This window comes from Parasteatoda tepidariorum, chromosome 3 (assembly GCF_043381705.1).
Source record: "Parasteatoda tepidariorum isolate YZ-2023 chromosome 3, CAS_Ptep_4.0, whole genome shotgun sequence".
NCBI classification, from domain to species: Eukaryota; Metazoa; Arthropoda; class Arachnida; order Araneae; family Theridiidae; genus Parasteatoda; species Parasteatoda tepidariorum.
Genome location: NC_092206.1, coordinates 8,787,795 through 8,815,102, shown reverse-complemented (window position 1 = coordinate 8,815,102; position 27,308 = coordinate 8,787,795). Strand labels below are relative to the sequence as shown.

General features: G+C 29.2%; 2 protein-coding genes across 2 annotated transcripts; one reads left to right on the top strand and one right to left on the bottom strand.

The window, feature by feature from the left end:
• Positions 1-3,534: 3,534 nt before the first annotated feature.
• LOC107448510 (selenocysteine lyase) lies at positions 3,535-4,889 on the bottom strand. Its single transcript, XM_016063743.2, has one exon. It carries the CDS (start codon positions 4,709-4,711, stop codon positions 3,545-3,547), a length of 1,167 nt encoding a protein of 388 aa, XP_015919229.2. The 5' UTR covers positions 4,712-4,889; the 3' UTR covers positions 3,535-3,544.
• Positions 4,890-4,976: 87 nt separating this feature from the next.
• LOC107448512 (dnaJ homolog subfamily B member 14) lies at positions 4,977-24,266 on the top strand. Its single transcript, XM_016063744.3, has 9 exons — positions 4,977-5,211; positions 8,421-8,604; positions 12,894-13,039; positions 14,310-14,453; positions 16,139-16,204; positions 17,673-17,740; positions 19,893-20,002; positions 21,579-21,742; positions 24,064-24,266. Exons 1-9 carry the CDS (start codon positions 5,079-5,081, stop codon positions 24,186-24,188), a joined length of 1,140 nt encoding a protein of 379 aa, XP_015919230.2. The 5' UTR covers positions 4,977-5,078; the 3' UTR covers positions 24,189-24,266.
• The last annotated feature ends 3,042 nt before the right edge of the window (positions 24,267-27,308 follow it).

Below are 27,308 nucleotides of genomic sequence, written 5' to 3'. Positions count from 1 at the left end.
GGTTGCTAGATTTTAAATAACTCGCTTTTTTGGCAGTCCTGATCTGGTCTCTTTCCCTTTGTTTATTACTATTTATTCTTGTTGCAAAAAAAAAGAAAAAAGAAGTGATCACAAGCGCGACAGAGACGCGCTGCCGTCCATATCAGCATCTTTCTAGAAGAGACATTTAAATTACCATTTAAAATATCTGTATAAAAATTTTTTTTAATACATTTCATAAAGTAATGTTTTAATTTCTAAATTATAAAAAATATAAAATCCATTAACAGGTCAGCTCACTTACGGCCGTAGACTGTTCAGGCAAAAGCTGAACTAACTAGATCATTCTTGATACAGGTTAATGTGGAATAAGCGTGCATAATAAATAATTCTTTTAAATGGTCTGAAAATAATATTAAGTACAACAAAATATTTTTAAATACATAAAATTACGTAATTTCTAAATTATTTGGGGGGGGGGAATAGCCCAAAATGCATTAACAAAGAGTTCACATGAAAAAAGTTATATTTTTCAGCTAAAAAAAAAAAGCATCAAAACGGCATAAAATAAAGTTGTTCATACAAGTTAGCACCGCACCAAGAAAATAAAGCTGTCATGTTTTACTTCAGAAGAGCAAATAATTAACAGCAAAAAATATTTAATGCTCAGCAGCGCCGCTAAAAACCTTGGGTAGGGAGGATGGGAGTTAAGGAGAAAAAGGATGGAAAATCTCAGATTTTAAAAAAGTAAATTATTCTTCTATTATAAAAAAATAATTCAACCATATTTAGCGGAAGAATTAACCCTGCGACTGATCACATATATCTGTAAAACAATGTAATAAGAAAAATAAAATGAAAAATTTTAAGCAAAATATTTATGAAAAAAAAAAAAAGATTTAAAAATTGATTAGAGTTAACAATTTCAGTAAAAAATATAAAACAATGTAAAAATTGAGCATTAAAAATCCTTCAAAGTCACTTTCATCGCTACCAGAGATAAATAAGTTCAATATTTTATCATTTGCCATGAAAATCAGCACTAGAAGAATCCTCATCACAGTCAGAGTCATCCCCGCTGAGCTCAAAGATGATGGCGTTTGCAAATGCCCGAGTGATTGCTTTTCTAGGTACCGCAGTCCAAGAGTCTACTACCCACTTGTTGGTGATAATTTCGTAACTCGCTCGCTTCACCTTTCCGCTAGCGGTATACGTATGAAGCCCATCTTTCTCCCACATCCACTTTCCCCACCTTTTCCGAACTTCATTTTTAACACTCTGTGGACTGTTATATTGCAATTTTTTTGTCATGCCCCTTGGGATGATGGCTATTTGAGTTGACATTGTGTGAAATTTTTTTTAATTGTTTCTACTCTATGTGCAATCAGGGAGTCCATGATAAAGAGAGACTTGGGTGAAAAAAAGGAGCCGGCATCTACAGACATCGTCCAACCACTCCAACATCATACGTTAATCATCCACCCCTTTTCATTTGCAAAAAAAGCAATTTCCTTAGGGAAATTGCCCCTTGGAATCGTTTTTCTTTTGAAGATAACGAGGGGTTTCAGTTTCTCCCCAGTGGCTGAGCAGGCCAACACACAGGTGAAGCTAGATTTTTTGTGGCCTGTCTCTTCAATGGAAACAGTTTTCTCACCTGTTTTACTCACAGTGCGTGAAGAGGGACAATCAAATGTGTGGGGCACTTCATCCATATTTATCAATTGATTATTAGTGACGTTAGACCCCCTTACAATATTTTGCACAAAATCCACAACATTGTTCATTTTTAGTTCCCAGTCAATGGGCAAAGATTGCCCTACCGTTGTTCTAGCTCTTATTGATAAATTTTGGGGCTTCATGAATCGAAAACACAATGAAGGGCAGGCAGAAAATGTGGAAATACCCATATTTTGAGCAATTAATTTTGCATGCAGCCTCATCCTAAAGGTCGAAACCGCAAGCCTCTTTTCTCTTTCACATAGCACCTATTCCTCCAGATTTTGTTCTAGTTCTGGATACTTAGTTATTCCGCTTCTCCTCGCTCTTTTATTTCTAGGCATTTTTTATATTATTGACTTTTCTTTTCTCCATCGACGGATGCAGCGTTCGTCTTACTCAAATTCTCGGCCTGCTGCTCGATTGCCGATTTCTTCAGCCCATTTAATCACAGACAGCTTTAAGCTGACAGTGTAGTTCCTATTCTTTCTTGAAGCCGTTACATTGATGAAGAAGGTAAATGTTAACAGGGATAACATAAGGGAAAATAATAACAAAACAACTAATAACAAAATAACTAATTACAGGAATAAGAAATAACTAAGCGCACACAAAAAAAATTCTCAAGAAGGAATGAGCGAAGGAGAAAGGAGTTTCACTTTCACAATCTTCGGGGGCGGAATTTTAGTGGGTAGAATGCTCTGTCCAATGGAAATAACACAATATGACTCAGCTTAGAAAGACAGGAGAAAAAACTGTTTAAATGAGCGATGTACCCCACCTTCTCCGGTTGTCATTTTTACTGGAGCTGTTTAGGAGGAATCAATCAGTTTTTTTAAAGGACTTGGGGGAAAAGAAAAGGGGATACTTCCTTATCTGTTCGCTCTAATTACAATTGCCAAGGCGCTAAGTAGATTTCTAGCTTGCGATCTTTCTTTAAGCTGGGGGTGGATACAAGATACATACCTTTTAAATTGGTTTCCTTATGCGATGTTTTTTAAATTTTATTATTGGTTTATTTATTTTCTTGGTGTTAGTTGCCGAAAATTGCTGACTGCTCTGCAGCAGACTGCGATACGGGCAAATATTTCTTCGACATTGTAATAAATTTTTTTCATAAAGTCTTTCTCTCAGTAATTATTTAATCTTAAATAATTTTCTTTGATAAATGTTTTTGCAATAAAAAATTATTGTGTCGGAAACAAGGCACGTAGGAAAAAACCCCCCAATTTTTTCAATAGCGCCGCAGTGCTTTCGCCAAAAAATACAGTACCTGGAATTTTATGTAAATTATCCTTGAACAGTCAGGAAAAATTTTTCTTTTCTTTGAGTATGAACTATGAATAGTTACCCTATCTTCTATTCATCATCAATGGCTTAACAGCCAGCCCAGGGTGGGCCTTCTCCAAGTCTTTTCTGGGCTAATCTTTTTCCTGCTAGCATTTTACAGTTCTTAAGACCAAAATGATTTTTTTCGAAGCCATCTATCCATCTCAAATTAAGCGTGCCTTTTTTTTGCATGTCAGCTGGTCTGGCATTGAAAACTCTTTTTGTGGTATGGTCTTCATCTAATCTGATAACATGGCTTGCCAATTTCATTCTTTGCCGTTTAATGAAGTTAATAATGTCAGGTTCATTATATGAGTGATTAAGCTCTAAATTTGTTCTTATAAGCCACATATCAATTTTTTGAATTCTTCCAAAAATACTTCTCAAGACCTTTCTTTCAAAGGTAAACAACATGACCTCAATACTCTATCAGAAATAATTTCAGAACACCAGCAGGAGAGTCTGGTATCTGGAGAAATTACACGAACAGATATAGATACAGAGAAAACATAAAATTAATTTATAATTTATTTAATCTTTCAACAGCTTTTTTAAGACTTTGCACAGCTTTATCAATATCAGACATACCTGTTTCTCTTCCAACACTTAAACGAAGAGATTTTGCAGATAAATGCTCAGGTACACCTGAGCTCACAAGAACAAATGAGCCTGAATTACCACTATGACAAGCAGCACCAGTACTCGCACAAATTTCTTTGGTTTCAGCTAAGATTTCATGCCCTGTCATACCATCAAAATCAAATGCAACACTTAATGTATTTGGAAGCCTATCTACATTAGGTTTCACATTAAAGATAATCCTGTCAGAAAACGCTTCGATTAAAGATTTTTTTAAATAATTACACACTTTTGTCATATGCTCGTTGTAAAGCTCCAGATTTTTTACAATTAATTCACAAGCTTTTCCTAATCCAGCTATCATGCAGGTATTTTCAGTTCCTGGTCTATACTTTCTTTCTTGTCCTCCACCATAAAATAGTGGGTAAAGTGGTTTACCCTGACGGAAATAAAGAGCTCCAATGCGTGGTCCGTAAAACTTGTGTCCAACAATGGTCAGGTAATCAACCCCTAAATCCTGAACTTCAACAGAAATTTTTCCCACTGCCTGCGCAGCATCTGTATGAAAAAGAATTTTATGACCAGAATTCTTCAGACACTCGCCTAAAGCTTTAACGGGTTGAATCACACCGGTTTCGTTATTTGCCAGCATTATAGTGATGAGGCAAGTATTAGGTCGAATTGCATTCATTACATCGTCCACATGAAAAGAGCCAGTGGTTTTGGAGACCGGTATGATTGTTAAATCAATTTCTTTAGAAGAGAAAAGAGTCTCTAGATACAGGATGACAGAATCGTGTTCGATATTTGAGGTTATAATGTGGGGTTTTGTCCCATTTCTTGCATTAGAGTAAAAATGTTTAACTGCAGTATGAATAGCCATATTATTACTCTCAGTACCGCCAGATGTAAATATTATTTCATCACTATTGCATCCTATCATGCTGGCAACTTTAATTCGTGATTCCTGAATAATATTATGAGCCTCTTTTCCAAATGCGTAAGAACTGCTAGGATTTCCCCAAACTTTGGATAAAGCAGATGTTATCGTCTCACAAACATCAGAATCAATTGGAGTAGTAGCATTGCAGTCCAGATACACTACCATAATTATGGTAAAAAATCCCTTCAATTGAAATGATTAAGCTTACAAAAAAATATTTTTCTCCCCAACAAATGCAACGGGTTGCAATTAATCACATTTACAACAGTGTTTTCACATTAACAGTTCAAAGTTTGCATTTTTCGTTGATGTTTATTTTGATAAACGGCGGGAGCGTATGTTTCCGTCTACCAGTTTCTGTCAAAAGCATTTCGATCGAAATATATCTTTTTCCTACTGAGCTTAAAGCTAGTTCAACTGCAAGAGAAAGCTTCAGTAATAGTGGCTGTAGTCTTGTTTTTAATGAAAATAAAAATATTAACTATGTATTTGTGTCATTAATTAATATATTTACTTGCCTTTTTTTTCTTTAATGGATGGAAACAAAGATGAAAGTGAGCACTGCATATCCATTGCTCAAAAATATATAAATGAAGGTGATCGGACTAAAGCTCTGAAATTTTTATACAAAGCTGAAAAATTATACCCTTCTCAACGAGCGAAAGGTGAGTTTGCAGATTTATGATACTCGTTCTAGATTTTAATGATTTGTTCTAACACTTAATATTTCTTTTCATGCGGAGACTTTTATTGAAATAATTTTTCGTATAATCGAGTCTCTATTCATTATTTAATTAATGTTCTGATTAAAATTAGGTTTAAGTGGTTTTCCTTTCCTTATAACTCAAATGCGGGTTAGTTCCGTCAAAAAGTCCTCCACGAAGGCAAATTTCTTCCAATACTTGATCTATAAGTTCCCTTGTCATCTAGATTGGGTTCAAAATTACAAGGCTACAGAGTTGAACATAAGTAGTCCTAAACCCCAAATTTCTCAAAAGCAGTGTTTTTTAACAGATGTAGGAATGGGGAATGGAACACTGAAATAGAATTGAATCTAATTTATGTTTGTAATATTGTTACAAATTTAAGAAATTTCGCCTATCTTTAGAATATTATAAATAATTAAAATAAAAATTGAGTTAAAATTATATTAATATTTTTATTTATGAAATATAATTATTTTATTTTTTGTGCATGCAGATATATACTTAAGTAAGGAAAAATAAAAACGCTATTTAAACTAATGTATAAATATTGAGTTAAGTGAGTTAAAAACATCAAAACCTGTTTTATTGTTGGAGATGATAAGAAACACATGGAACTTTTATCCATCAAATCAAATTCATTTTAATGCTTTCAATCTAGCCCATCTTAATAGTGATTTGTATATTTTTAAAAAACTTTTTTTATTAACTTATGTAAGTTTATAATTTTTATTTCATATACATAACAAGGTTTCTAAAAATATATATTAAGCAAAGTAAACACAGGAACCTTTGTAACAATATTCATTTTTTTTTTCATTCACTTAAAAATGTTTTTAAATTCATGTTCATTTTCTAATTTTAATCTTTTTAGACTACTTACTATATGTTGTACATATATTGACATTAATTAGTAGATTATTAATTACAAATTTGTGATATTTGAAAGCTACTATTGATAAATTAGTGAACAATTTTAGGAATGAATGTCGAATTTATTATAATACCTGATGAAAATTTTTTCTTACTAAATCATATAAATTTCTTTTAAGAAAACTAGTAAATTTACTAAACAATTTAACCCTTTAAAAAAAAAGAAATAGAATTTTACCCTAGAAAATTCGTTTTTTAAATAGACCAACATGATTTGTAACATACCAGCGATCCATTTCATTTAATGTATTAAAATTGTATTGATTTACAAAATTGTATGATGTGATTTAAAAACATAAATAAATAAAATCGATAGGTAAATTGAAATTGAAAAAAATTATGCATTGTTATTAAAAGTTTCTTTTGAANCTACCGACGGTAGGTAGGTGGAGGAGGGGGGTTCGCAGGAAAACGTTGTCACTTATTCAAGATACAAATTGTTCTGCAGGACTTCGTTTGTTCTGCGACATACGTCGCAGTTTTAGGCACTTTCTGCTTCTGGGTAATTAGCATTAAAATTGTCATATATTATGTAAATAATTGATCTCCCATCTGAACTTCCATCATTGAAAAAGATTGTTTTTGTGCTCAGTTTTCCTAATTTAATTAATAATAATTGTTAAGTGAATGTTAACCCTTCAAGTTATGAAGATAACAACTGTTTGCTAAAAATTGCATTCATTATAGAACAAATGCTATTCAAGTTGTTTTATTTTTTATTTTGAAAAATGTATTCTATATTGATCAATGATAATTCACAGTGGTCTATAGTTACTGAATATTTCTTCATAGCTGATAGAAAATATTATTTATACCAACAGTTTTTTAAAAATAATTTAAAAAATAAATAAACCTATGTGCAAAGCTAATTACATTATTAATAGACACTCTGTTAAATTTTTAGGTAAATCAAATAAAAATGTGAAGAAGTTATGGGGCCTGCCATTATCAAATGAAATTGGGGATATTTAAAAAAGAAAAGAACTTTTATCTGGGATTCAGTTTTCATGAATTTAGTGCCTTTCTACAGTTGCAACTGGGTACAGATGTTTTGTACTGTTTTTCAAAAACAATATGCAGTTTCACTCTCCCCTCATAATCTTTCCCCGGATTCTCCCCCAACTGAAAGATAGCTGCCAAACATGGACTTTATTTACCTTGCTTCTAAAATTAGTTAAAATAGTTATCTCCTAAGTGAAAAGCTTCTTTATCTTAAAAATATTGCTGTAGACCATGCTTTTTTTTCTAATATTATTGATTCCCCCCAGGGAATATTAATCCCGTAATCCACCAGTAATATTTCGCAGGTTCTTTTTTCAGATTTTTCAATGTGAAATGATTTAACCATAAACCTTTCTTGGCATAAACGATTTTATTTAGATACATACTTATGCCACGGCACAAACATAAAATACAGTGAATTCGCGATAACTCGAATCTGATAGGACTGACGAAAAACTTCGACATATCGGAAGTTCGACTTACCGTTAGTTTAGGTTTTGGACTTTCAAAATATTGTCGAATTATTTAATTAATGCTTATTAATTACAAATCTTCTAANGATGGTTTTTATCAAATTTCATGTTAATGTTATCTGTATTAGATAAACTAAACATACCCTTAAATTTCGACTTAGAGAATATGAAAGATGTGTCCAAAATCAGAACATTAACCGATCTTCTTTTGTTCTATGTAGTTGGAATTCAAGTTACAGGTTTGAGTTTTTCTCTGCTAAAATCATTTAACACTGCTCATCATCCGAATTTGATTTTTGGGAATCATTCTATATTTTAAAACATTCTATTAATGTTTCAAAGTGTAGAATAGTTAATGACCTTTTATAGTAACCCAATATTTGAAAGTCTATTTTAGTTCCCGCCAAACCCACACACACAAAAGAGAGATGAGAAACACCTTGTTTCTCATCCCTCTTTTTAATTTCTCGTTCAAAATGTCCGACCATCCCCAATAGTTAACCTACATCACTTGTTTTTCTCTTAACTTTCTCGTCCATTATTTGGTGTATAGACACTGAGGAAGGTTCATGTTTATAGAATTGAAACTATTGTATGTCCATTTATCACATTGTTCACATTATCATTTTATTCACATTATTTTCTGCCGCAGTCCCCATATCACAAAGTATGGGTTATCCTTTGTTGGATGAATTTGTATTATTTTCATTCTACTTTTCAAGAAGTTTTATGCGTCAAAATATTTTTGTTTGTTCATTATAGATCTGATAGAGCTGCTTGAAAAATTGAGTGATTCAACCGGTGATAGAAACCATTACTCTAGGGCAAGAAGACCTGACTTTGAAGCAAAAGATGAGAGAGCAAGAAGCTCTTCAGCTAGAAGGAGATCAACTCTAGGTGATATAAAGCATGATTACACTGAAGATCAGCTGGAAGCAGTTCAAAAGTAATTGAAAGATATATTTTTTATTCTCCTTTCATCTCCCTTTTAAATTTTTTTTATTTCAATAAAAATTAATTGTTCCTGAAACTCTTTATTTTTTAAAAATAGACTTGTTTAGTTTTACTCATGTTTTGCTATCAGTGCTGCATGAAAACATCGTTTCTGTATGTATTTAGCCCTGTTGCAGAATTTTTTCCGGCTTTCTGCAAGAAACTTCCCTTTATGACAAACTTGGCTTTAAGATACTTTTAATTATAACAATTACTAATTTAAAGTAATAGAAACGTTGTGTTTACAGAAGAAAGTATAGAATAAAAATGTATAAATTTTTTTTATTGTAAATAATATTTTTTTAATTCTAATATTATAGGCGATATTCTCGCATTTTGTAGGCGAAAAAATGCATTAACTAAACTATTTCCTCTTTCGAATTTTATAAATCATTACACAAATTAAAATTCTTAAATAAATTAAAATTTGTACATAAATACCGTATATTTCGGCCTTTAACGCGCACTTTTAATACAAAAAATAACATTGGAATTTGCGGGTGCGCTGTATATGTCGAATGTAAAAAATTATAGATTAAAAATACAGTGGAACCCCGATTTTACATTGTCCGTTTCGTACGTTATCACGCTTCTTACGTCATTTTCTGCTGATCCTTGAAAATTGCCTATACCGACAATGTTTAAAAATCCCGGTTTTTGCATTACCCCTTTTATGAAAATCCCGCTTGATGCATTTTTCTACGAACAAATCAAAATTTTTTAAAAATTCTATTCGAAATAGTTTTACTCATTTTTCTGTGCTAGCATACCAAATGAGATTTTCAGTCGGTTTTGTTTGAGTTAGAAAGTTACAGCATTTTTTCTCATTTTCGAAACCTCAGCCATCGTGTTCTTTTCTCGAAAAAAGATGTCGAAACGAAAATGCTTTTCTCTGACCGAAAAGGCTGAAATCGTCGAAAAAGCTAAAGAATTTCATGGCACTAAAGTTGATCTTTTTAAATCTTTGGGTATTGCTTATTCAACTTTACAAATGATTTTAAAGCAGGAAGCTTCAGTATAACTAAACGCTGAAAAACTCGGAAAATATGCGAAGAAGAGCAAAACCCTTAAAACATCTCCGTATGATGAGTTAGAAAATTTTTTAAAGAAATGGTTCAAGGATGCCAGAGCAGCAAAGATTCCTATAAAGGGATCCATCTTGAGAGAAAAGGCGCTTGAAATTGCTGAAAGGCTTAAACTCCAAGGCTTCAGTGAATCAAATAGCTGGATCGATCAATTAAAAAAAAGGAACAATTTATGCTTCAAATCTATCTGTTGTGAATCCGATAGTGTGTATATGGCAACTGTGCAACAGTGGAAAGAAGAAACTCTGCCAAATTTATTAAAGGGCTATAATCCGAGTGACATATTTAATGCGGACGAAACGGGATTGTTTTTCTACCTATTGCCAATCAAGACATTGACAATTAAAGGTGAAAATTGCCATGGAGGAAAGCTTTCAAAAGTGCGCGTTACTGTTTTGCTCTGTGTAAATCTGTTAATCTGTGTAAATGCCGATGGAAGCCAAAAGTTAACGCCTCTTGTGATCGGTAGAGCAGAGAAACCTTGGTGTTTCAGAAATATAAAAAGTTTTCCTACCGATTACGCTTCAAGCAAAAAAGCATGGATGACGCAAGCACTATTTAAAAAATTTGTTCGAAAACTAGATAAGGAAATGAGTTTTCAAAAGCGCAACATAATTTTATTCCTAGACCAATGCACTGCTCATTTAAACCTTAAATTGAAAAACGTGCGAATAGAGTTTTTTCCAGCTAACTGTACGAGCAAACTTCAACCACTGGATTTAGGAATTATACGATCATTTAAAGAGAGTTACCGGAAGCAACTGGTTAGAAAATCTCTAATGTTTCTTGATTCTGGTGACTTTCAGGATGCTTCTAAGGCAAACATTTATGTTCTTGAGGCTCTTAATTTGATATTTTCAGCTTGGGACAGTGTCGACCAAAAGTGCATTATCAATGGATTCAATAAAGCAATATCGGAGGAGGAGAGCGCTGTTGTTTTGGAAGAAGAAGAAGGTAGCGTGTCTGAAGTTGAGGATTTTCCGGAAGTCGATGATGCATACATCGACTGTGACATAGATATCATTACTTCAGAAATCCCTTCCATAAGTGATTTAATGCCTGATTCCGACGATAGTGCTGATGACGATGAAATAGCAGAAGACGTACCAACAGCTGATCAAGCGATACAAAGCATAAAAACTCAAAAACAATTTTTACTTGTAAATGTAATTCAAGAATCATGAACAAAAATATATTTTTTGGAAAATTACATTTGGGAAGAGTATATCTTAATATTTTAAAAAAAGTATTAGACATTACGGGTGCGCGTTATACGCTGAGGCGCTTTATGCGCCGGAATATACGGTAAAAAATTTTAAAATCCGTGCAGTAACTCCCAAAATTACGAATCACGTGAATAGGACTCTTTAAAAAAGAGATACTCAAATAAGTGCATGTAAAATATGCTGTTCTTTAAAGAAAAAAGAAAGGAAAGAAAGAACATCATTTCTAGATCAAATTATCTTTTAAACTTTTACGATTTATAAATTTTGTATTTTATATTATTAATTTAAAATTCTAGCTGAAGCCAGTCATTACCGATTTTTAAAAAAATCTCAAATGAGAATAGAAAAAAAAATCATGATTATTTCTTTCCTCTCTGATGCGCAAGAAAAACTTCTTTAAAAAAAAAAATCTGCAAAAAAAAAATTTTTTTTTGTTTGAAAAATATGCATAAAGGAAAACAGAAAATTTCCCCTTCCGAATTGAAAAATCTTTCTGCAACAACTCTGTAATGTTCTGCAACAATGTCGCCGCAATTTTGCCACAAGGGATTTTACTTTTGACTTTCTTTATGCAGGTAATAAAGTTTATATAGTGTACTATTCTCTATTGTCATTGATGCTCTAAAACAGTTCATTTTTTTAATTCCAGCTTAGAAAAGGAACTATTGTCTGCTAATTGAATGAAAAATGTAATTTTAAAGGTTAAAAGATTTTTTTTTTGTTTTGGTTGGAGGTTAAACCCTAGTTGAAGTAAGTAATGCAGTGTATAGTGTGCAAAAAAAAGAAAAAAAAAGAACATCTTAAATAACTTATGATCTAATGATCCGATTTTCAAGTACTGACACTTAATTTTAATAGTTAGTTTAAATACATTAATGTTAATTTCTCTATTTGCATTTTCTTTAAAACTTGAGAATTTTTTAAGCAATTGTAAGGCACCCAAATTTTTACATCATTGTAAAGTTGGTAATTTTAAACGTCAAAATATAAAATTAGTGCAAAATCAGCTAAATAGTTTTTAAGTTATCCAATTTTAAAAGAGTTATATATTTAAATTTTTAAGTCACAAGAACTATTCAACTTATTTCATTCCAATTTTGTATTTTCTAATTTAAAATTACAAACTTTTAAATGATGTAAAAATTTGTATGCCTTACAATTCACAATTTTTTTGACCTTAAAGAAATAAAAAAATTTAAATTAAGATTATTTTTTTTTGCATGGAATCATCTTTGGATAAACAAATTTCATAATTGTTTCTAAAAAATATTTCAATTTGCTTAAAAAGTTCACCAGATGGTTTGAAAAAGTGGTATGAAATGATGGTATGAAAAACTGAAATTAACAAAAAGGGGTCCAATTTTCAACTGCTGTCCAGCTTACACTATTTGGACCATACTTTCTAAATTGCTGTTACCCTCAACCTAGTTTGAAGGTGTAGAATCCGAATTCATCAAAAAAAGGTATGTTTATTTAAAGAAAGTATATTTTTGCAATCTATTTCTTAACTTAAAATATCGTCTGTACTAATTAACGGCAATATTTAAAGTTAAGTGCTCATCGTTGAGATACAAATCCTAGTTTATAAGAATATCCGATCATTAAATCAATAATTATTTAGAGTGTTCTTTTTATTTTTATTTTGCACTCTACATTAATATTTTGCTCTTAAAATTTTTCTGAAATATTTCAGTTACAAAATATTTGATCTGCAAGAGATCAGTCTGCTCTGAAGCCCCACTGCTAATCAATTTATCCAAAAAGAGTTAGTCTTTTTGCAATTACCTCAGTTAATAAATTATAGGTAAATTTTAGCAGTGCTTCTTTTACTCAAATTATTGTATCAGTTAGCCTTTATAAAAAATGATAAAGAATTATTATATATTTAAGTAAATAAAACTAGTAATGCTCTTTATTGTTGATCTTTTTAGAATAAAAAAGTGCAAAGATTTTTATGAAATTTTGGGTGTCTCTAAGGATGCTGGCGAATCTGACGTTAAGAAGCAATATCGAAAGTTAGCTTTACAATTTCACCCAGATAAAAACAAAGCACCTGGAGCAACTGAAGCTTTCAAAGGTTTTTTTTTTTTTAGTATTCATGATAAATTAGTTCAAATATTCCTATGTTAATTTTATGAGAATAGTAACTAATAAATAAGTATTTTTGTTGTATATTTTATTTATTTGAAGAAGTAACTATGTACTATTTGGTGTTTTGACTGCTTATCCAAGTAAAAAAAAAAGAAAAAAGACTGTTTTGACTATTTGTATTTTGCAAGACCAGTGTTGTTCTTACATTTTGAGTTATAGATTTTGTTACTACCGTCAAAATTGATGGGATACACTAAATATTTTATGATATTTAAAATCTCTGGGCATTGAGATAGTTTAACATTTTATTCAAATAACAACTGTTATTGCATTTTAAAGGTTTAGTAGCATTTACTTCAAAGAATTATTACATTAAAAGTGTCATTTTAATTCACTTCTTTATTTAAATTTATGTTGTGCTGAAATTGTTATGTTTCATCCTCTTTTTCTTATAAGTATGGTATAAGTTTCATTTAAATCAATTCATTAATTTATGCAAAGGCAAAACAAGCTTATATATGTGTATTTAAACAATCTAAGATCTGGATAATTGAAAGCATACATTTTAGTTTTCATATTTAAGCAAAACAATTTCTTTTATGTTATAATAATTGAAGGAATTAAATGCTACTAAATTGCGAAGGAGTTAAATGCTACTGGGAAACAAACATTGGTGACTGATACTTGGTTTAATAGTAATACTAGTAGAGAAATGGGTTAACTATTTCCCTGAGGTTAATTTATGAGTAAGTAATTATAATTGATAAATACACCACTTGGCCATATGTCATGAATTCTGGTTTAAAATTTTTTATTTCATTAGTTTTTTTTCTATTACTTAATTTGAAAATTACGAACGATATACCCTCAATTAAAAATAAAACAACCATATAGTAATGCAGTTAATAGAACACACAGCAGTGATAAACAGAGTGATTAAAGCTGCAACGACGTCGAAAGAACATTTAATGTCTTATATTCACATATAGTATGTTTGATGACTATGTTGCATAAACTAATAATGCTTAAAGAAGGATTATTTCAAGGCTGATATCAATAAGTTTTTAAAGTTTTTTCGGCTTTATATCACTAAATGTCATTTTCATTTTATCTTTTGTTAATGATTGAATTCTGTCTCTTTATCACAACATGATTTTCAAACCACTCATGCCTTTTGATGTTTTTTTTATAGGCTTTTTTGTGTTATTTGTACTGAACAACAAAAAACAAAATATTGATAAGTTTTTATTTTGCAGCTATTGGAAACGCATTTGCTGTTTTGAGTGATCCCGAGAAAAGAAAGCAATATGATGCATTTGGATCATCTGACAGTCGCAGCTATAAACGTTCTTCCTGTCCTCGCAATGCAGGATATTATGAATTCTCACGAGGATTTGAAAGTATGGATAGTTAGTTGCTCTTTTTTTTAAAAAAAAGAACGAAGTAAAAATTTTAATAATTTTATTTCAACATTTAAGGCTCAATACAAAAGCTACTTATGAATGTAATTATCTTCATTATTAAAAGTTTTGTTGAGGTACGATTTTTTCTTTGAGGTATGATTTTTCTTTACCTTCTCAGGGGTGATTGTGCTCCGGAAAAAATCCGGATTTCCGGATTTTTCACTAACCGCGATCTGAAAGTTTCCGGAAATCCAACGTCCAGAAGTTTCAAGAAAGCATCAATCACATTTATACATAAAAATTCTCATATATTTTGTTTAAAAATATTAGAACTAGAATTTATACTTGGCATCTCTTTCATTCGTAAATATTTTTTCTGGTAGAATAATGAATGTGATTAGAGATAAAAGTAAACTTACACATAATTATTCAATTAAATTATGCTGCATATAATTAATTTAGAATATCATGTTTTGAAAATTTCAATGATTTAAATTTATAAAGATATTAATTTTTTGAATGATTTTACTCAAGAAATTTTCAGGATTTTTGAGTTTCACCCACAATCACGCCTGCCTTCTATAATTAAAGCTCATCCACTAATTCATCTAAACCCTAGGTTTCAGTTTTTATATAAATGTGTTCGGTGTTCTTATCCAATTTTATTATATCATAGCTGTACTCCAAAACAGGCATTTTATACAAGACTGTTCTTAGCTTTCAATCTATCCTAACTATAATCAAAAACAGGCATTTTACGCTAAATTATTCCTAGTTATCAATATATTCTACCTGTTAAAAAATTTTAATTACATATGAAATTTTTACATTTATAAGGATAAAATTCAAGGAACCAACAAAATTCTTTAAATTAACAACAGTTTTGAATTAGAGATGTGTGAATTAAAGAAGTTGTGTGTGCTTCCTTCATGTAGATTGCTAGCATTTTAACGCATAAACTTCTTAAATATTGTCTTTGAAATCATTCTTCAGTTGAATATAACCATGTCTTCTTTTACATCATTACTTTTTTTAAGTAAAAATTTTTTTTGTTTATGATGTGAAAGTAAAATAAAATTATGTATATATAAAATATAATATATGTAATATAAAGTAATGTAATATGCAATAAAAATATGTAAAAATATGTAATAAAAATATAATGTAATATAAAATAAAATAACATACCAGCTTTATTTATTTAGTGCATATAGCATTGAGGATAAATTTTCACTGAATGCTCTTATAGCAATATAAGGAATAATTAATGCCCTAAAACTAAGGAATAATTAATGCCTAATAGTCCGTCCCTTCCCTCCAAAAAAGTTTGAGATTAATGACTTTTTCTAATTTATGTTGTTTTCATTACCAGTCTTTTTAAACAATGTTTGTTTAGAAATTCTTCAATTTAATTTAATTAAAATATTGAAAAGTATAATAATAACTTAAAAGTATAACAATAACTTAAAAGTCGAAAACTGAAATGAACAGTAAATTGAGCTTTTAATAGAATTTTCCCAGTTTCATTAGAGTCAAGTTGTCATGAATTAATTTTATTTAGTGAATAATTGCTTTAGCTTGTTAAATCTAAACATTATTTAACCATGTGATAACATCAGGTTTTTTATTTTAAATTATTTATTGTAATTTATATTTGTTTTATAAGTTTTCACCCATTTTAGGTGAAGTGTCTGCAGAGGAACTGTTCAATATGTTTTTTGGTGGAAGTTTTCCTGCTGGGATGGCTGGTAAGAGCTTTATTTTCATGATTGGAAGTTACTTTTTTCTGAAACAAAACAGAGAAAAGTCAGGGAATTTTTTCAAGGTGCAAAAATCATAAAATTTAATTAAAATACCCAAACAATTAGGGAATACATTTATGTTTTAGATACCTTAAAAAATTTTTTTATCCAAAAAAATTTAGTCTTCTTAATTTTTTTAAAATTATCCACACTTATGAAAGTTTTGTAATATATTTTATGTTTAAGAATAAGGCAGAACTGAAAAATTAATTTTAAAAAAATGTATGCCACCAGATATAAAGTTAGAGAAAAATAAATTTTTTTTTCTTTCTGAGTTTTTATGGCCACCCTGTAAAAGAATCAATTAATCATGCTTATTAATAAACTCTTCTGTCATTTTTATTTTTATTATTATTTATTATAAACTATTGTTTTACTATAAAATTATAAACTGATTACAAGTAAATGTTTATTTTACAGGGGACAGAGACATTTCTAAAAACTTCAACTTTTGATTTTATTCTGTTATAATTATAAAACTAACTATGACTATGCATAATAAATTGGTAGGGTTTCTAAGTGCATGACTGACATGCATTTTTAAATTAATGGAGGTGTGTTCCAAAATACTTAGACACAATATATAAATAAATAAAGGAAATATGTTAACAAAATAATAACACAATGGTTAAAACAATGGTAATGGTAACTCATTTCCAGAAACAAAAATTAAGAAAACATCATTATTAAACAAAATGTTATATGCTATACAGGGGCGGTCCAGGGCATATTCACTACCGTTTAGCGGTGCCTTCACAAATTCATTTTCAGGAAAAGGGGTAGTTTTACAAAATACCTTTAAAAGAGCAAATTCTCCCCCCCCCCTGTAAAATTTAGTTGTCGTATCTCCATGAATGAAATGACGAGGCTGTCCCTTTGTAAAGTTTACAGAAAGTCGAAAATCAAACTTTCTTTTAAACATTTTTCTAAATTTATTCTAATAGACCTTTATTTTTTTATGAAAATTTTTTTCCAGAGATTTTTTTTCTTTTTTAAATTTTATAATGGCATGCCTCTGAGAAAGGAGAAGTTAAAATGGAAATAATGAAAATTGATTTTAAATATAATGAATGAGATGATTGTTTTTTACTTTTATTTTCAATAATTTAAACAGATCGGATAAATTTAAGTTTACACATTATTATCTCTAATTATTTAGTATTTTCTACACCAAAATTTCAGTTTTTGACAGTAACTGTCAAAACAAAAAGATAGTTTAATATCAAAATAATTAAGAAATATAATTGATTGAGCACTTGTAATTTCATATGTATGTTTATTTATATTACGTCTTATTTATAATAGTTAATAATTATCCTTATACTAACATTTTGGGTTTTTGACCCTTGTGAAAAACTATGTCATAACGGTGTTCTTGACATTTAAAGTTGATGTATGCCATTATTCATTTCAGCCAATTCTTACCAGAGAAGACCACAGAGAAGATATGCATCCACCGACAATCGTAATGTGCAATCAGAAGTAAATTGTTAACATATTTACTAAAAGATAATTGTTTTTAATATGTATACAATTTTGATTTTTTTAAAAATGATAATACAGTATAGCCCCAATTATCCACAGAATTGGGGGGCAAGGACACCACAGATAATGCAAAAAGTTTTATAAGGAAACGCAGAAAATAATTTTAAAATGCATCCATACATTTTAAACATACAACAAAAATCTTTGTTCCCTGTATAAATCACTGAAACGATGAGCAGTAGAGAAAGCAAATTGTATAAACAGCATCATGATTCATAGTTGGTCAGATAGCCCAATGTGGATTGATTATTTTGATTTTGAAGCTTTACATGATGCTTACATTTATTCTGAAGTCTTACTATACTATTCTTAAGTATTAAGTGTAAAAGTATTACTGACATACTTTTTATTCTCAAGTCATTTAATTTTTAGAAGCAGCTGATTTTATAATCCAATAATATTTTTTTCAATATAGGTCACTGTAATGGAGATCAGACTGTTCATCTTACTACTGCATAAATTAATCAAAACTGTTACCAGTTGAAATGATGATTTTAAGAAACTTATCCTTGATTATTTTATTAGTGTCATAAAATTGTTTAAACATGTTGAGTTTACACCGTTATGTTTTTGGTGTAATTGACTTTTTTATTCCAGAAAAGAGGTGCATGTCCTCAGAAGTGCAATATTTCTTCCACATAATAAAATCTAAGATAATTTCTGAAATATTAAGACATTAATTAATGCTTAATTTCGTTGCTAATTATTCAATTCTTAAAATATTTGATGAATCTATTAGAGATTTAAAAAAAAACTGACAACTTTATACGAAACAAATATTACAGAACTATGTAATTAGATATAGGGTTGGTGAGAACTATGTTGTTAGATATCGGGTTAGTGAGAGCTATATTGTTAGATATAGGGTTGGTGAGAACTATGTTGTTAGATATAGGGTTTGTGAGAACTATGTTGTTAGATATAGGGTTAATGAGAACTAAGTTGTTAGATATAGGGTTGGTGAGAACTATGTTGTTAGATTTAAGGTCCTTCTCAAAAGCAGCAAAACTCAAAAATTTCTCCCTAATCTTTTAGACAATTAGGAAGAAAATAGTATTAATCATCATTGATTTAAATATAGTTAAGTTAAAAAAAAAAAAAGGTAAGAAAATAAATTTTTTTATAATTTTGTAGTTATTTAGCAGATAGGAGAAATTTTTCTTTCAAGTGTAAAATTTTGAGAACTATTGTTATTTTAGTTTCATTTTTCTCAAAAATTGGACGACTGAGATGTAATTAGAATGGTTTGATTGTTACATCCAAAGTTACTTAAATTCCCTGTGGCAGAATTTTTTCGAGCTATCTGCGACAAAACTCTCTACACTGATATCTTTCTGCAAGATATTTTTAATAATAACAAACATATAAGTTACTAATTAAAAAAAATAAAAGTGCTGTTTCCAAAAGAAAAAGCTATATATGTATTTTTAATTGAACGTGTAATAATTTTAATATTCTAATATTATAGGTGATATTCTCACATTTTGTTGGGGGGAGAAACGCTCAAATTATTTCCTTCTTCGCCTTTTGTAAATAATCATCATAATAAAAATAATAATTATGAATCATGAAATCATTAGTAGTAATTGATGATAAAATAATCGCTGGCAAAATCACATGAATTGGACGCCTCAAATGTGTGTATCGTTTTGACATTAGGTTGTGGTAATAAATAATATCATAAAAAATATCGGATTTAAAACCTATGGAGAAATCAATAGCAATAACTGCCAAAAATTTGGTAGAATTATTACCTTAAAAAGTAAATACTCAAATGCACGATTTGAATTTTCCTTATTGTTTGAAATATATTGGGATATTTAAAAACCGTGTGAAAATCAATATCGATAACTGCCGAAAAATACAATCAAAACATTACATCGATTTACGATACTATCGGCGTAAATTTAGCATGTCAAAAAAGTTATTATCTAAATGCATGATTCAAATATTATGTATAAATTTCTGTAGAAAAGAAAAAAATTTTTTTTTTTTACTTTTCAAAATAAAAATTGTTTTACCATAATTCTGCCACAGGGCTTAGATTTATTCTTTTTGTACCGTTCTCTGAGACACTCTATATTACTAGGCAAACTTTTCCTTGTTTGTTCAACTAGTTCCAATACTGATGGTTGTATTGATATCTATCTTCACCAGTGTTTTCATCTCTGATTCACCATATAGCCTTTCTAAATCTTTGTGAGTACTTTTACTACTTCTTAATTTCTAAAATTTTTCTCTCAACTAAAGTTTTGTTTTTACCTTAATATTTATATATAAAAACATTTGAAAGGTGTGTATAGGGTGCGTAGTGCTTTTAAAAAGTGCTTAAAGATGTTTATTTTTGATTTACGTTTTTTAAAAGCCCTTAAAGGCACTTTTTTTTATTTGGGGTTTGTAAAAGGTGCTTAATTTTCTATCTGCTAAAAAGAGATTTTTCTTTGCCGTGTCGATTGTCATTCAAAATTACAAAAAATGCATGATTTTTCACAATTTTTTTCTGCAATATTTATCATAAGCTAGTTATTTTATCATCATTATGTAAAGTTTTTCAAAATGTTTTTGAATGTTATTGATTTTATGTTTATTAAGAACTTTAAATGATGGAAAAAAATAATTTTTATTAATGCACTGATTTTTTTTTTTTGTAAAGTGATTAAAAGGTGCCTATTCTTTGTTGAGAAATCTGGCTACGCACCCTGTTTGTAGAAAAAAAATTTTTTTTGTTAAAAATAGTTTTTTTTAAAAGAACGAAATTTTATTTAATGCTTAAAGTTAATTGCATGTTAAGTTAAAATTATTGTTAAGTAAGAAGCATGTTAAGTAAAAGCATGTCAGGGCCATGATCTTTTAACAGCTACATCTACTATTATCTTTTAACATCACTAATACAACTTTTTTAACTTCTACTCTGCATCATTGAGTGAATTTTCAGCCCCACTTGATTTAAAGTGAGCGGTGGTGGCTCAGGAGGTAGAGGGCTCACCTTCAGATGAGGTTTAAATTCTAGCGCTGGCTGGTTGAAACACATTCCGCATCTGGCTTGCACCAACCACAGAGCTGACATGAAATATCCTCAGTGGTAGACAATGGGTAAGAGTCTCCATGCTGTCAGGCTAATCTTGGAAGGTTTTCCTCCATGTAACGCAAATGCAGGATAGTTCCATCATAAAGCACTCCACAAAATAAAATTTCTCTCAATACTTGATCCAGGAGTTCCCTTGTCTTCTGGATTGTATTCAAAATTACATTGCTACGGAGTTGAACATTAGTCGTAAACTCAATAATTGGGTTGACTGCTCAATGACGGTTATAAAATAAAATAGATTTAAAGTGGACCTCATTGCATGTACACGCCAGCTGTTTAGCAAACCTCCTGTATACCATAATTTTTTTTTTACTTCGTGAATGGAGTAAATTCCTCACCTTTAATTATCATTTAATAGTGCACTAAACATTTTGCTTTCATTTACTGTTAAACTAAAAAAAGTTTAGTTAGTGAATGCTTCTTAATAAGACCAAAATATGTGTCTTATCTTTTTTTTAATATTAGCCATTTCTTTAACAAGGGTTTCTGTACTCTTTATAATTTTATTTCCTCAAAAATAATTTATGAATATTTTCAAAAGCATAATCTCATTCTGAAATTTTTTTATTTTTCGTGAAAAAAAAGTAGCAGAGTTCCCCATTGTTTTAAAAAAAGGTACTGGAATATACTACTAAGAAGAAAACAACTTATTATTGAATGCTTAGAGATTTCTTTTCTTTTAAACAGGAAATATTCGCAAGAGAGACAAACAAGCAACTTGCAAGTGCCGTACTTTGTGAAAGTAAATTTTAATACCGATTTCCAAGGAAGTATCAGAAGGCTTGAAGCTCAAGTGGAAGAAGAATACATTTCTAATTTACGTGGTTCTTGTTTCAAAGAGAAGAATTATAGTAATATTTTAAATCATTCTGCTATCTTTGCCATCTTCTCACATTTTTTATAATTAATATTTCAATAGGAATGGGGGCAAATTATTTTACTTTTTTTTTATTAGTAATGTGTTTTTCGTCTCAGTTGTGAGAATTTTATTATTTTTAAAACTTTCTTCTTCACAGACTTAGGACTCTGCCAATTTATTTGATTATAAAATTGCATGTTCAAAGAAAAACAACAACTTTTTTTTGTGATTTTTATTTTTTATAAGTCAAATTTTATTAATACAAGACTGAAGTAGAATAATTAAAATAAAGTAAAATAGTACAAGGTTAAAATCAATTTAAAGAAAATAAAGATTTTGAAATTAATGAAAAATTAAATTTTATTGGTAACTTCAATTACAGTCTCTTTTAAATAATTTTTTCTTTCAGCTTTTAAAGCAGATTAGATGAGATAATATATCTTAACTGTACCCTATGGTAAGAACTCCTACCTCTACAAAGACTGAGGTTATCTGCTGCTATGGAAACAAGAATAGTTCATTTCAGGGAGGGTAGCTTCTTTTCACTCTAGGGCTAACACAGTAGACCAAAGAAAAATATGCCTTTTCTTTCTCTGACCCAAGCTAAAACCTGTCCTAAACAATGACCCCACTTAAAGTAGTTATTCCTCGTTACCATAGTCACCACCACTGTTCCTGATGAATGGCTGAGAGAGTTCTTACTTTAGACAAACTATACTCTCATACTACTGATAAGGGATGGCGTCATGGGCTATGCATGATCAACCAGGAGCAAATGAAAAAGAAAAAAAAGACTGCTAAAACTCGTAGTCCATGACGTCACCGATGTAAGTTCAGTGCATGAGAGAGTTATGTCACCCAAAACGGTTTCAGAAAACAGAAGATCTAAATTTCATTATAATCAATCAGAGAAAAGCCCCTTTAATTATTTACCAAACAGTTACGTTAAATCAGTGTTTTCATCATAGAAAAAAAATGGGTGAGAATTTCTCACCCTTTCTCAAACACAGGGTGAGATTTCAAAAAGTTAGGTGAGATTTCTAAAAAAACACAAAAACTCTTGCAAAAAAAATCTTTTCTTTAATTATAATACATTTTTAACGTCTTCTACTTTTTAAAGCATTGAATATTTTTGATGCATCATCATAGAAGATTTTGCCTTTACACGGTATTTGTCCATCTTGCATAAGTGCATAAAAGATTTGAACGTCTTACATGAAGAAACCTTACCTACTGTAAACTCGAGGTTGCAGAGAAATGTGTNCACTGAATATTTTTTAAATTACTTTAAATTGTTATTTAAATTTCAATTTTTAAAAATTATATAAAGACTATGATATTTTGATTTTTTATTTGTTTAAAATTAAGTGCTAAGTTGTTCAAACATATCCAATTTTATTTATACTTATTCAAACTGTAATATAAATGAGTTTCATACAGCTACGATAAAAACTCATGCGCAGGAAACATTTTGAAATATTGGAACATTTAGTAATTTAACTTGCGGATAAATTATTAAAAAAATTATAACTTTTCAACAAATTAATATTTTTGCTTCAAATTTTGGGAATATCTTTCTAAATGCTTTATTCACAATCTATGAAATTTTCATTAAAATTGGTCGATATTTAAAAAAAATCATTTTGAACCTGAAGTGTCCCCTTAATGCATAATTATTTTTGTGTTACTATTAAAAATAAAATTATCATTGCTCTATTTAGACTTATTGTCAACCACCATTGCATACACATTTGTATAGTTTGTTCACCAGGAGTTGGCACTTGGTTCCGCCTTCATCACGTGGTATGCGACGATTCTGTTTTGCTATTTTTGGGAGAAGGTTGTGAGCAATCCTGAACAAAGTTGCTATTTTGCAATCGTACGGCAAAAATATTTATTTCGCATACTTTATCTGCATTTTTTAAAACATTAAATATTTCATAAATTTGATAATATTTCTCTCTTCTGAGTGATTAGTTTGTCCTTTTTGCTGAGAAAACAACAGTTATTAAATTTAAAATATATTTAATTGGCTAGAGAAACGAAAGGTATAACAGCATATAATAGAGCGAAGTAAGTGACTGGAAAGAAAAAGTCACCCTTTGTGTTTGGCGCGCATTAAGGGTTGTCTCAATTTCAAGCGCTAACTCTTGGTGAACGAACTATACTTATGTTTCATAACTCTACCTTTTTGAATATAGTTTTTAGAACATATTTGGGTCTGAACCTTTTATCTCGAAATTTTTCTAGTGTCCCTTCAACTTTGAGAGTACAAAATTAATAATCCTTAAAATGTGTTAATATTCTTTGTAGGAGAGAGCATGATATGGAAAGCTCGCAACTTCAGAGACAGAGTATTGGAAGAAAAAGCAAAAGCTATTAAAACTCCATCTTGTGATACTTTGAATGACCTCTACACAAATGAGAGAGGCTGGTGAAAAGAATTATTATTTGTTATTCACTTTTTGTTATGTATATCCTGCACATATATATTAAATATTTATTATTATTTGAAATTCTGTGTAATTTAGTATATTTTAAACTTTAATCACATCTGCTAGGGAAGAAAAAAATGACTCTGCTCCCTAATGGCAAAACTCAAACTGAAATCTAACACGAAAATTTTTATTTCAACAACTATTTGCATATTGCTTTGGACTGATTAAAGCAATAAAATTCAGAGTTTGCAAAGCTTAGGACAGAATGGATTAAACAGGGTTTAAACCGCCCTGTCCAAAACCCTTTTATTCTAATTATGTCATAATTTAAAAAAAATATTGTGAAAAATAGAAGGTTAATTTTTGAACAAGAAACAAAATGAAGACAAGTTTTTGTTTTAAATATTGCATTATTTANTATTCTAATTATGTCATAATTTAAAAAAAATATTGTGAAAAATAGAAGGTTAATTTTTGAACAAGAAACAAAATGAAGACAAGTTTTTGTTTTATTAAAAAAAGTTTATATTATTTTTAATATTGCATTATTTATCCTTATGCACAAATATAATTTATCAGTTTAAAAACATATTTAAAGGATAAGGTATTGACTTTTGTTTAATTATTTGTGGAGATTCAAAAGTTATGAATCTTTTCCTATCATATTATTTTCTTTTAATAAGTTAAAGCAAAAAGCTTAAAAATTTAAAGCAAAAAATATATTTATATATATAATTATTATGTGTGCAATGGTTACACTGGTAGAATTTTTACCTTTAATCAAAGTTTTGGACATTTAAGACAGTAAAACCCACGTGTCCTGTCCAAAACCCTAACAAAATTAAAATGTTAAAATACTATTCAAGTAAGTTTTTAGTGTTCCATTTTCAGAATATTTTGATTTAGTAATTTTTTTTTTAAATGATAAAATTCTATGCAGGTTGTGTTGTACAAAAACATCTTTATTTACTTGAGGAATTTTTCTAAAGAATAAAGTTAAAAAAAAAAAAAATTCATTATAATTAATTTTGATCAGAGTAAAGGAATAATTAAAAACATTATACACAGCTTAAGAGATATTTTTCTGATAAATCAAGATTTGTTTTTATGCGGTTGTCGAGCAACTCAATTCCAAGAAAAATTGAAGTTTATTGTACACAGTGAAGAATTTTTCAGAGATGTCAAGTTATAAAAAATAAGACACAAATAAAAAAAAAACAGACAAGTGTTACATCAATAAGAATTAATTTTATTAACAAAAACACCAACATTTGTAAAATCCCTTCATTAAAAAAATGTAAAATTTAATACATAGAACCAAAATATTCAATTTAATTTTTTTATTAAAGTATAAAAAATAACAACATCTTGAAGTATTACATGATGTATTTTAACATACACANGTTACATCAATAAGAATTAATTTTATTAACAAAAACACCAACATTTGTAAAATCCCTTCATTAAAAAAATGTAAAATTTAATACATAGAACCAAAATATTCAATTTAATTTTTTTATTAAAGTATAAAAAATAACAACATGATGTATTTTAACATACACAATTAAAAGAAATATATATATATATATACAATATTTACAAAGGTGATTTGGGGCTGGTATTGATATAAGTAAAGGAGTAAGGCCTATGATAATATCAATTTTCTGCTATAACTTTTTTTGAAGGAAAAAAATCAGGATCCAAACAGAAATAAAATTTAATAATGCTTATTTTGACTTGTACACAGTGTCACAGTGCTGAATTCCCCCCAGTATGCAGTTCACCATTAATAAGGGGGAGGACGGAATATATAAACACTGTTTGCATGTTTTGTTTTCTATTTAATATGACGAATAATTCTAGAAACGGATTAATTGTGATAAAAATTTGGAAATTTTTCCATAACAAAATGAATTCAGCATTCTGTATCAAACACCTTTAATATGTGTTTATTGAATTGCTGTTAAAAATGAAGTACATATACATATTTAAGGCCTCACACTAATAAATAAACTAGGATAATATATGAACACAATCTAATATATAAACTAGGATAATATATCAACACAATCCAAAGCTTATGAATCAATACAGAGAAGAAGAGACTGAAAACACCAAAGCCTGTTTGATTGCTGAGGAAAACAAGGAAGAGTTGAGCTGTGTTTATTTGAAACACATTCAAGATTCATACTATAACTTAACTGTTTTCAGCATCATCCTGATTCGCTAGATTTTGATAGTTTAATTTATTTCTTACATCTATTTTCATTTGATAGATTATATTTCTGTTTTTGATTAATCATGACTATTCTTAAAATTTAATCTATTTCTTTTATTTGTTTAAATTTAATCTATAATTTTTAAAAAAATTAATCTATTTCTGTTATCTATTTTCTTTGATAGATTACATTTCCATTAATTATGAAAAAAATAATTTTTTAAAAAAATAGTCAATATATTCTTTAAAATTTAATCTTATTTTATTATAAACTGTGAAAAAACAAACCACTGAGATGGGCTGACTCAGTGGAGTCTGATTTTCACGCAATTAATGAAAAGAATTGGAGATCAAAGATAAATCGGAAGTCGTCATGGAGAAATCTTCAGAGGAAGGCATTGACTCACATTGGGCTGTTTGGCCAACTATGATTATGATGATCTTATAAACTGTAAAAAATGCATTTAGCTGGTTTAGTATTATTATTGAAAATATTCAATTTTTTAAAATTTATAAACATTTATTTTGACTTTATTATTTCTTTACGTCTTTATTTTCATTTGATAAACTTTATTTCTGTTTATGGATCAATCATGACTATTCTACAAAAAATTGTCACGATTTATTCTTTATAACTTAATTTTCTTCTTACAGATAATTGTAAAAAAATGCCTTAAGCAATTTGTGAAAATATTTAATAACATAAAAATGCCAAATTAAAGCAGTAAGCACAGTAAATCTATTTTCCCCACCTTGAAAAAGAAGTAGAATATACCATGCTTAATAAATGCATAGATATATATATCCAAAAAAGAAAAACAATATTTTATTCAAATGCATTCTGACAGTAATTGCAAAGTCAAGATGCAAGAAAGGCACTCAATATTTGTTATCGGTTTATT